Source organism: Podarcis pityusensis, assembly GCF_964106645.2.
Source record: "Podarcis pityusensis genome assembly, chromosome: 1".
Lineage (NCBI taxonomy): Eukaryota > Metazoa > Chordata > Lepidosauria > Squamata > Lacertidae > Podarcis > Podarcis pityusensis.
In genome coordinates this window covers 134,584,620-134,596,545 of record NC_138028.1, presented here as the reverse complement: position 1 = coordinate 134,596,545, position 11,926 = coordinate 134,584,620, and the positions used below count along the sequence as shown (strand labels likewise).

Here is an 11,926-nt window from a genome sequence, read left to right as displayed (position 1 = left end):
TACCAGCCGTGCTTCTAACGGCCTGCCAAAGTAAAAGCACAACGGGAAAGACTAGATCATATAATAATAATAATACTAATATTTTTTTATTTATACCCCGCCCATCTGGCTGAGTTTCCCCAGCCACTCTGGGCGGCATCTAATCAGGTGTTAAAAACAATACAGCATAAAAATATGGAACGCTTCATCATGTCTAAACAAGGAGGTCTTGGGGGAGAGCGGGGCGCTGGGGCAAGCGGTTCACGCGCACCGGAGGGACCTCTGCCCCGAGGAGACTGCTCCCACGCCGCCCGGCAATCCGTAGGCAGGGCGTTCCAGCGGGTCTCCAGGAGCAGCGCCACTTGGGCCGGTCTCGCTGCAGGACCCTGGTGCCCAGGGCTCCTTCAGGGCCCTTCGAGGGCGGCGACCCCCTCCCCGCGCCCCCGTCCTCCCGGGGGAGGGAGCAGCCAGCGGCTTCCCGCCTACCGGAGGTCGAGGGGCATCGCGGGCGCTGCGGAACTCCCTGCCTCTGGAGATGCCCCGCCCGCAGGCGCCTTCGCATTGCTCTTTTTGACAAAATCTGAATCCACGTGAACGTCGCCCAGGCTCACTATTTTAACTTTGCCATATTTTAAAAGGAGGGTCGTGATTCTTTTCGTCGATGTTGCCGTTTTATCTTTTTGCAAACCGCCCCGATGTTTCCTTGCAATTAAGCGGCGCCTAATTTGTTACGAAATAAACAGGCAAGCCAATAATAGGCTCGGCCTGCAAATCCCAGCAGCTGGACGGGCTTCCACGGCCCCTGAGACGCTGCAGAGGTATTGCACTTTTTGTATTGCTTTATGAAATTCCTACACCGTTCAGTTGTATCCATGCTGATAATAACACCGCCTCGAAAGCGTTCCCTACTGCGCATGCTCTTTGGGAGGGGGGCGGGGCCGGCCTCCGCTTCGCGAGCCCGTCCAGACGAGGAGGCGGGGCCCGGTTGCCGGGAGCGAAACGTCACTTCCGTCTCCTGCCCTGAAGAGGCGGAAGCTGCTGCCTGAGGGAGCCCGTCGTTCTGGGAGCGTCGCCGAAGCCTCTCTCGTGACGCGACGCTCGTGGGCGCCCAGCGGGGCAGAGGCGCTTCCGCGGCCCCGAGGCGGCTCTCCGCGGCGGCGGCGGCGGGTGAGGAGAAGTGGCTCTGCCCCCGGCGCCCTTCCTGCCCGCTTCCCGCGACAGTTCGAGGCCGGGGCGGGGGGTGGGGCTGTTATGGCGGGCGGCCTAATTCGGATGTGCTGGTTTGCAGCCCGCCTTTTCCCTTGACAGGGACCCAAGGCGGCTTACGGATAGGAAAAAGGGCAGCTAAAAACATGGGGGGGGGGGGGGACAAAAACAACACGATCATTGGCGGGGGGGGGGTTGGAAGGACAGAGTTGGAACTGCATAAAAAACATGTCCATAAGTTCCTAAGTGTATTGTACTGGCCAAAGGCCATGACAGACTTGTAGCAGTAGTATTCATAAGATAAAGCAGAGGATATGAGCCAACATCCAAGATGAAAGAGAAGGAAGATAACAGACACAAGCAAGAGTAAATCTAGCTTGATTTCGGATTAAACCCCCAAATCACCAAAATAATGTACAAGCTATTTTATCTAACGCCTTTTTCCTGATTCGTTTTGCAGCCAATGCATTGAGTTACAAAGGTATTTACCGTTACATATGCAAATAAAGGGCCCGAAAGCAATCTCCTTCATCTCTATGTAAGGGGTAGGCTAACCGATAAGGAGTGATGCCTGAGGTTGACCACAAATGCAAAGTCTACCTGCCTATGGGATCTTTTTCTAGCTGTCATCCAAGACTGCGGTGGGCTAAAAACGTGGATAATTACAACAAAAACAGCATGGTATCAGCCCTTCCATTTTTTATTTTATTTGACTCAATATTTCTATTCCGCTTTTCCAGCAACAACTGGAGGCTCAAAGTAGCTCACAGTAATTACAATGGGAGAAACCATTGTAAACACTATTAATATAAAACACAGCAGCGTATAAATAAAGCAAACAACAAGTTTCCTGGTGTGCACTGTAATCCAAAATGTTTGGAGGGCACCAGATTGGGGAAGGCTGGCTTGCACCCTTGTCGCTTCAGACAGCAGTGCCGCATATGACTACCGTAGATTCCGGTGTATTAGGCGACTGGGCGTATTAGACGACCCCCCCAAATTGGCAACTGCAATTTGGGGGTTCGTTTTATAAGCCCAGTCACGTAATACGCTGGGCAGCTCCGTGCCAGGAGAAAGCCGCCCTGCGCGGAGCAGAGCCCGCCGCCCGCTGCTGCTGCTGCTTCCGAAGCAGAAGGGGGTGGGCTCCGCACCAGGCGGCTTTCTCCTGGTGGAGCCTGCAACAGCAGCAGCGGGCTGCGCTTCACGCAGGGAGAAAGCTTTCGCTGTTAGTAATAAAACAGGACCTTCAGTAAATCTACAAATTATTTAGGCTAAGGTGTTTAAATATGTGTAATTTATTTATAATTTATGTCATGCTCAAACTGGTCTTGATGATGAGAGAACTGGTACTGACATTTTCAATGGGATCTCTTGATCAAGAGCTTATGAGAAAAGCTGTTTTAATGAAAAGGCTATTAATAGAATAGGTTCTCATATTGTGATTAAATGTATTTATGATAGGTCCTTAATAATATGATTCAACACCAGATGTAGCTAATGTGTTGCTAGAGCATATGTGAAATGTTTACATTTTCCTGAAACAATTTCTTAATTAAAAGAATTGTATTGATATTACAATATGTCCTACTTATTTTGTTTTGCAGATTATGAGAACAATGGGTTAGGAGTTGAAAGCTACCACATTCTAGGTGGGAGAATCTATTGCGTAGATGGCTGGTTGTGAAGATGAATCCCAATACACCATTTAGTGGACAGCCACCTGGAGTTTTCCAGACTCCACCTGGCACTTCAGCAGGAATATTTCCAGTTCAGCCACCATTCCAGTTCAGTCAGCTTCCTGTCTTTGGGCAGAACAGTGGTGGACTGTTAAAGAATCCAGGGTTTGCACCCCACTCTGACTTCACCATAACTTCAGGACTGCAACCTTCAGGGCAAGGTTTAGGATTTGGGCAACCCCCAGGATTTACCCAGCCTTTTTCCCTTGGACAAACAACTTCCTTTGTGACTTCTCTGCCAACTAGCTCTTCCATTGCTGGCAAGCAAGGATTCAATTTTAATCCACCTACGAATCTTGGGGGTTCTCAGAATACTTCTAGCTTTGGAGCTACGTCTGGAGAAACTTCTGGCAGTAGTTTTGGGAGGCCACATTTCAGCTTCAAACCCCCTGAGAATGCTTTGTTTCAGCCTATCTTTGGCACTGGTTCAGAACAAGAGAAACTGCCAAATCAGATAACGCCAACTCCATTCACATTTTCCTTACCAGGTGCTAGTGGATCTGGAAGCGTAGCCCCCTTTGGTATTTCTCAAGAGAGCAGCAGTTCAAGTGTAAATACAAGCATCAGCTTTTCAAAACCAGCAAGCAGTAATACTTTAGTGCCTTCATTCAGTAGTCCTTTACCAAGCAAGATCACAGAGGATGATAAAAAAAGGCCAATAAATCTCTTTGGAAACCCTGGTAGTTTTACCTCTTTTTCTAACTCATCTGTTGGCTCTTTGGGTCAAGTTACTAAAATAAGCAAACCAGAACATGAAGAATTGCTACCTTCAGGTGAGTCACTTCCCATCCTTAGGAAGGGAAAAAAGAGGAAAGAAGAGCAGGAGCCTTCTCCAAGAAGACATGATTATGATGCTGTGGATGAGCCAGAGCTGCTGGCAAGGAGCGAACATTCTTCCGTTAAGCCCCCAGTCAAGCTGAATCGGCCCCGTGGAGGTGGCCTCTTTAACAGAACATTGCAAGATATGCTGAAAAGCAATAAGAAGGAGTCCAAAATGGAAAGAGTTTCTCTAGAATCTGGAGAAATTGAGCAGACGAGTATGGCAGGGGGAACTCAGTCTAGTTTTGCAATGGTTAGGTCATCAGCAACAAAGAAAAAGGAAGAAAATAAGGCAGCACTGAAGGAAGGTAAGCATCAACCCCACCCCCAGCAAGAATTAGTATAATGAGAACATGGCAGTCACTTTTGATTTAAAACACATGCCACATGCTTTTGCTCAGCTGGGATGTGTCTTTGGACTGCGTTGATGCCTTTTGCTTTCCTCCATAGAAGACAGAGAGGTTGTGTCCGTACATATGTCCTCCCTCCCTCCGACTTTCTTTTTTTTTTTATAAGATATTTATTAAGATTTTCAAAATATTACAAAATAAAAATAGAAAAAAGAAAAAATACCAAAAAAAATAGTTAAAAACAAGTCAATCTTTCCATTACTTATTTTTCATTAGCTTGTTTCCCGGACCTCCTCACGCCTCCCTTTTTTGTATTCCAGTTCAGTTTGTTGGTTCAGCAAATCCTTCCCCTCTTTGTTTATCCTAATCTTTAATCTTAAAGTATTGTAACATTAAATTTTTACCTGTTAGTAATCCATTTTTCATATTCCCTTATAATATTTCAGCTAAAAACCATTTAATTTCTATCCAACATCATTCTAACATTCATTAATTTTACAATATTTCTGTAAATAGTCTTTAAATTTCTTCCAATCTTCTTCCACCGACTCTTCTCCCTGGTCTCGGATTCTGCCAGTCATTTCCACCAGTTCCATATAGTCAATCACCTTCATCTGCCATTCTTCCAGAGTGGGTAGATCTTGTGTCTTCCAATACTTTGCAATGAGTATTCTTGCTGCTGTTGTGGCATACATAAAAAAAGTTCTATCCTTCTTTGGCACCAGTTGGCTGACTATGCCCAGGAGAAAGGCCTCTGGTTTCTTCAAGAAGGTATATTTAAATACTTTTTTCAATTCATTGTAGATCATCTCCCAGAAAGCCTTAATCCTTGGGCATGTCCACCAAAGGTGGAAGAATGTACCTTCAGTTTCTTTACATTTCCAACATTTGTTATCGGGCAAATGGTAGATTTTTGCAAGCTTGACTGGAGTCATGTACCACCTGTATATCATTTTCATAATATTCTCTCTTAAGGCATTACATGCCGTAAACTTCATACCTGTGGTCCATAACTGTTCCCAGTCAGCCATCATTATGTTATGTCCAACATCTTGTGCCCATTTAATCATAGCAGATTTCACCGTTTCATCCTGAGTATTCCATTTCAACAGCAAGTTATACATCCTTGATAAAGTCTTATTTTTAGGTTCTAACAGTTCTGTTTCTAATTTTGATTTTTCCACCTGGAAACCAATTTTCTTGTCCGAATTATATGCCTCCATTATCTGATAATAATGAAGCCAATCTTGCACTTTGTCTTTTAGTTTCTCAAAACTCTGCAGTTTCAATCTGTCTCCCTCTTGTTCCAGAATTTCCCAATATTTCGGCCATTTGGCCTCCATATTGAGCTTTTTCAATGCTTTCACTTCCATCGGTGACAACCACCTTGGGGTTTTATTTTCCAATAAATCCTTATATCTTAGCCAGACATTAAACAATGCTTTCCTGACAATATGATTCTTAAATGCTTTATGTGCTTTGATCTTATCATACCACAGATATGCATGCCATCCAAATACATTATTAAAACCTTCTAAATCCAAAATGTCTGTGTTTTCAAGAAGCAGCCATTCTTTCAACCAGCAAAAAGTTGCTGATTCATAGTAAAGTTTAAGGTCTGGCAGGGCAAATCCACCTCTTTCCTTTGCATCTGTTGGTATTTTAAATTTTATTCTAGGCTTCTTGCCCTGCCAGACAAATCTAGAAATATCTCTCTGCCACTTCTTGAAACAGTCCATTTTGTCCACAATTTGCAATGTTTGAAACAAAAACAACATTCTAGGCAATACATTCATTTTTATCGCAGCAATACGACCCAGCAGTGAAAGCTTCAAATTTGACCAAATTTCTAAATCTTTTTTCACTTCAGCCCAGCATTTTTCATAGTTGTCTTTAAATAAATTCCCATTTTTTGCTGTCATGTTAATCCCCAAGTATTTCACTTTCTTAACCACTGTTAAGCCTGTCTCATTCTGAAACCTCTCTCTCTCCAATCGGTGTTAAATTTTTCTCTAAAATCTTGGTTTTTAACTTATTCAGTTTAAATCCTGCAACCTGACCAAATTCTTGAATCAGTTCTAAAACCCTTTTGGTACTAGATTCTGGCTCCTGTAACGTCAATACTAAGTCATCTGCAAATGCTCTCAATTTGTACTGTTTGGCTCCGACTTGTATACCTTTAACCAACTGGTCCCTTCTAATCATATTCAGCAAAACCTCCAGGACCGATATAAAAAGCAATGGGGAGATTGGGCAACCTTGTCGTGTCCCTTTTTCTATCTTAAATTCTTCCGTCACCACATTATTTACAATTAGTTTAGCCTTTTGTTCTGAATAAATTGCACTTATACCGTTTTCAAAGCCTTGGCCTACCCCCATCCCCTGTAGGTTCTTCTTCATAAAGCTCCAAGAGATATTATCAAAAGCTTTCTCCGCGTCCACAAATATCAAAACTGCTTTAGTATTTATGTTCACTTCTAATTTTTCCAAAATATTAATTTTATTCCTCAAATTGTCAGACAAGTGTCTTCCCGGGAGAAAGCCCGCTTGGTCTTTATGAATCTCTTCCATCAACACTTTTTTCAATCTCTTGGCCAAAATATCTGCAAAAATTTTGTAATCCACATTAAGTAATGATATGGGGCGGTAGTTCTTAAGCTGAGTCTTTTCAGTCTCTGTTTTCGGTATAAGTGTAATATACGCTTCTTTCCACGACTCTGGTGCCCTTTTCCCTTCCAATATTTAATTGCAGACTTCCTTTAAAGGTTGTACTAACCACTCTTTCAAGGATCTATAGTATCTAGAAGTCAGCCCATCCGGTCCTGGAGATTTGCCTAGTTGCATGTTTTGAATGGCACCTTCTACTTCCTGTTCAGATATTTTATAGTTCAACATTAATTTGCTTTCTTGAGAGATTTTTTGTAATCCATTTATCTTCAAAAATCGATCTATATCCATTTCTTTCTGTGGCCCTTGTGTATATAATTGTTTAAAGTACCTCTGGAAGCAGTTTCTAATCTCAGCAGGGTTGTGTATGTTCTTTCCTTCCACTTCTAAATTTGTAATAGTATTTAATTTTTGTCTTTTTTTCATTTGCCAAGCCAGCAATTTCCCACATTTATTAGCTGATTCAAATGTTTTTTGTCTCATTTGTTTAATTTTCCATTCTATTTCCTGATTCATTATTTCCATATATTGTACTTGATATAATTTTATTTCTCTCAAAATCTCCTGCGACTTTGGTTTTGCTCTCAATTTCTTCTCACTTTCTTTTATTTTCTCCAAAATTTTATCTTTCTTCTCATTTTGGCTTCTCTTCTTTATTGCATTCTGTTGTATCAGGAACCCTCTCATAACCGCTTTGCTTGCGTCCCAGATTACCCTTTTTTCAACATTAGTGTTCATATTTATCTCAAAATAGTCTCTCAAAGTTTTTTGGGCCTTCTTAATCACATCTCCATCTCTAAATAAGGTGTCATTCATCCTCCATCTGAAGGAGCCATTTGATATTAGTTTCATCTCCATCCTTACAGCATTATGGTCGGAGCAGGTTTTTGGACAAATTTCCACTTTCTTTATCTTTGGTGCCATTCCTCTAGTTACCTATATTTGGTCGATTCTAGTCCATGTCATCTTGGCTTCAGAAAAGAAAGTTCCCTCTCTTCTCAAGGGATTCTTTGTTCTCCAAATGTCGACTAAGTCCAAGTTGTCTGTCATCTCAAAAAATGTTTTCGGTAGTCTACCATCCTTGGTGACTACCTGTCTTTGTGCCTTATCCATATTTGTAGATACTACTCCATTCATATCCCCCATCAAGATCAAATTGTAATCCAAATAATCCATTAAGGTCTCATGCAACTTTTTAAAGAATTCAGATTTCCCCTCATTCGGTGCATAAACTCCTACTATCAAAAATTTCTCTCCTTGAACTTGAATTTCAATTGCCACAAATCTTCCTTGATCGTCTTTAAAAATGAATTTCGGTGATAGTCTCTCCTTTGCATAAATCACTACTCCTCTTCTTTTAACTTTGTCAGATGAAATAAACTCCTGTCCCAATCTCTTGTTAATCAAAACTTTCCTATGTAGCCTTATCACGTGTGTTTCCTGTAAGCAAATCAAGTCCAATTGTTCCTTTTTTAGTAAATGAAAAACACTTTTCCTTTTCTGAGGGGAATTGAGGCCATTACAATTCCAACTTAATAGTTGCAGAGCCATGATGTTATTACTTTGCTTTACCTCCAACTGCACCAAGTGTTTGTTCTTGTTCTGTCGGTGGTGTCACTTTCTCTGAACCATACAGTCCAAAAGATAAATTTGCTATATCTAATATTCCTCTTTCCAGTGCTTTTGGCTCTTCTCCAGATTCCACTTCTTTCTGTAAGTCTTCTCCGTGGTCTTTCAAGAATCTATCTTTATTGTCGACTGATCTTATTTTTATCTTTCTTCCTTTATATTTAAAGGACAGGCCTTGGGGAAATTCCCACCTGAAGATGATTCTGTTGCTTCTCAGCAGGGCAACCAGGTCTCTGTAGTTAGATCTTAAGTCCAAAAGATGTTTTGGGATGTCCTTAAATATTTCCACGCTTGACTCATGTATTTCCAAAGTCTTTCGGAAGTGCAGATTCAAGATTTTGTCTCTCTCCTCTTTTGTTCGAAGGGTAGTCAAACAGTCTCTCACCATATTCTTCTTTCCTCCTCTTCCAAGCCTAAATGCGTTCACTATCTTAAATTCTTCCTTCCCCAAATCCTGTTGCCAGAAATCTGCAAATTCCTGCGTAAGAAAGTCAGTCAAGTTATCTTTCTCAAGTTCCGGTACAGCCCTGATTCTCAAATTCGTTTGTTTCTCCTTCAATTCAATCATGGACAACGTCAACCCGTGGTCCTCAAGTTGCCTATATATCGGTGGTATCTTCTCTTGAGTAGCAGTTGCTATGTCCTTTGCTTCTTCAGCTGTCTTTCGGGTCAAAGCAGATTCCTGTAACAATTTCTCAATAGTCTCTGTATTGGTGTTCACCTTCTGTCCCAAATTATTAATACTTGTAGTATTTTGGTCAATTTTAACTGATGCTTCCGCTACTTGTTTATTTGTTTCAGCTACTTGTTTACTTAAATTTTCCAAAGATTCATTAATTTTTCCTAGTGCCAGAGCTAAAACGTCTTCAGACGACATTCCTTTTGGTTTAACTTGTAAGGGTGCAGCCCCTGATAATCCAGATGGTCCAGAAGGGCCAGATGTTGAAGCTCTTCGCTGCGACCCAGTATCTGTACGGAAAGATCTGCCAGACCTGGTAGTTTTTTCCTGAATCAACTCTAACTTTCCTCTTCCATCTGCCATAGCACTCTCATAGAAGTCCAAGGTCAGTCCCACGGCTGGAATTTGTTTTGAAATGGAAAATTCCCCTAGCCCAGTTGTTATTGTAGCAATATCAAACCTCCTCTAGGGGGACACAATAACAGTCAAAGCTTGCAACTTTAAGAAAAAAATAATCTTTATAAATCCCCCAATTCACAAAAAAGCAAAGTTTCAATTGCACTTAATCTGTTACTTTAAAACCAGGAGAAGTCCAGAAACACTGTATCTCTATTGCAGAGTTAGCTGTCAAAAGTACTCTATTTGCCAATAGTGTTTTTCACAGAACGACATTCCTTGTCCCAAGGCAGTCCGTTCCCAGGTTCTAAGCGGTGGATTTTAGCTTCCTTTCCCTCCTTTTTTTGCAGATAAATACAGTTCAAACCTTTCCCCCCTCCTCTCCTGCAAACCGGAGGGGAGATCGCTTTTCTGATGTTAGGATTTGCGTCCTTTTTTCAAACGTCTTTCAAAGTTTCCGCTTACAGTCTCTTTGCTTTGATCTGTTTACAAGAAACGGAAGGCGGACTTCCTGTTTATACCTCCCCGCTTCGGTTCCGAATTATTGTTTTTCTCCCTTTAAATCCAATTTTATCCTACTCACGGGTAGTTACTTTTGAAGTCGAATTGTCCCAGGAAAAAGTCAGCGCTCTCCGGTAACGGCTGTGCGGCTTCACTCCGCGGAAGAAGCAGTCAACTCTCAGCACCGCGCCGCTCACCCCGTTTCGCTCCGGAGCCCAAAAATGGGTTCCTTCGCAGATTGGGGGGGCGCAAAAGGTGCCCGCCGAGTCCCACGTTCACAGGCTTCACCCGCCTGTGACTTTTGGAGGGTCCCCGCGTCGCCGCAGCGGTGCAGACCCGATCCCGCGGAGCTGGTCCCTCAGAAAGTCAGAGGGAATCCGCCATTACCGATGGCGCCAACCCGGAAGTCCCCTCCCTCCGACTTTCACATGGTTGGACAGTAACCTGGTTTACCATGATCTGTCTTTTTCTCTTCCTCTGGCTCTGCTCATCACGGGCAAGTGGGCAATCCCTGGAAGGTTGCCCATTTTTTCTCTGTTTTGTTTGTTGTTTTACATTCATTATTCTGTGGTGTCTACTTAATAATAAATGCTTTTTAAAAAAATCTACATTAATGTTTGATATAATGAAAGGCTGTTTCTCCCCTAAAGAGTCTACCATCTCCAACCCTTTGCGTCGAAATCAGAACAGGGGGAGCACAGAGAGCCTTGGAGGCTTGTCATCAAGTGACCTTACAGTCATCCAGTACAAAAATATTCCGGACCATCTAAATAACAGAAACGTTCTTGAGAATCACTTGAAGAAATTTATTCGATTCCAACGGATCCGTACCAATGTAAACAAAAAGCTGGCTATTGTACACTGTTTTGATCATGTGAGTTCTTAAATATTAATAGAAAATCAGAAGTGTTAAGCTTTTACATGAATAGTTTTTGTACAGATATGTGCTAATGTGGTGAAGCATGGGAAACAAATATAATAAATCATGATGATGATGATGATATTTAGAATTATTCCCACTACAGCCTCTCGTTCTGGAAATTCATGGGTTGACAGATAGACCTTTATAATATGGAAAATGTTGGTAGTAGGGTAATGTTAGCTGCACTCTAACTTAGGGCACAAGTCTTGTTGAAAGCAGTAGGATTTCAGGGTCTGTGATGACGAGATGCAAATATTGTGGGAATGACCAGCTCAAACGTTTCCTGCAGTTGTTTATTGGCAAGTATTGTCTGTTGCTCTATATATTCATAGTAAAAATTGCAGCCTTCTCAATAGAAAAGTCCTGGGGAACAGTAACAGTAATCTTCAACAAATTAAGACAGGAAAGCCTTGACAATACTAGTGTTTCAGAATGAATTTAGTTATTTCTGCAGACGCAGCACCTTAGAGACAAGAAACTGCACACCTTGCATAGAATGCAGAGGATTTATATTGGATGCATTCCTGAGTCTTGGCACTTGACTATCCATCTGTTAAGGGTGGCAAGTAGGTTCACAGTGGGACACTGGTTTCAGGGATGCATTGGGATCACTTATCAGATGCAGTGGGAACTGGTTCAAAAAGGTAACACTGCACACTTAATGAGGGGAAGCATGCTTTCCTAATGCCTTCCTAAATAATATTTGGTAAAGTGGCAACGTGAACCTCGGTTTATACAAGATGGACACATTTTGTGTCATTGAAGTGGCATTTGGACAGATGGTTCTTATAGAATTGTAGAGTTGGAAGGGACCCTGAGGAATAGCCTGGACACATAATATTGTTCTAAAAGGGCCATTGCAATACGCAACTTTTTAACATTCTTCTTCAAAATGTTCTCTGAAGGTTCCTTTTGTGAATGTTCCTCCTGTTCATTGTGAGGACATTTGTTCCACACAGTCATGGTTGGGTCTATTGCTTCTAACAGGAGGTGGTTTCTTGCATATTTGCAGTTCACCTTTACAGATTTTTGGCTATGTTTT

At 42.1% G+C, this 11,926-nt stretch overlaps 1 protein-coding gene across 1 annotated transcript in view; it reads left to right on the top strand.

The window, feature by feature from the left end:
• Positions 1-1,002: 1,002 nt before the first annotated feature.
• The window catches only part of MCM3AP (minichromosome maintenance complex component 3 associated protein), a 53,336-nt gene continuing 42,412 nt past the window's right edge, over positions 1,003-11,926 (top strand). The window contains exons 1-3 of the mRNA XM_081015444.1: positions 1,003-1,146; positions 2,790-4,048; positions 10,613-10,836. Of these exons, the coding sequence (XP_080871570.1) occupies positions 2,872-4,048; positions 10,613-10,836 (1,401 nt within the window). The 5' untranslated portion in view covers positions 1,003-1,146; positions 2,790-2,871. The remainder of the gene's footprint in view (positions 1,147-2,789; positions 4,049-10,612; positions 10,837-11,926) is intronic.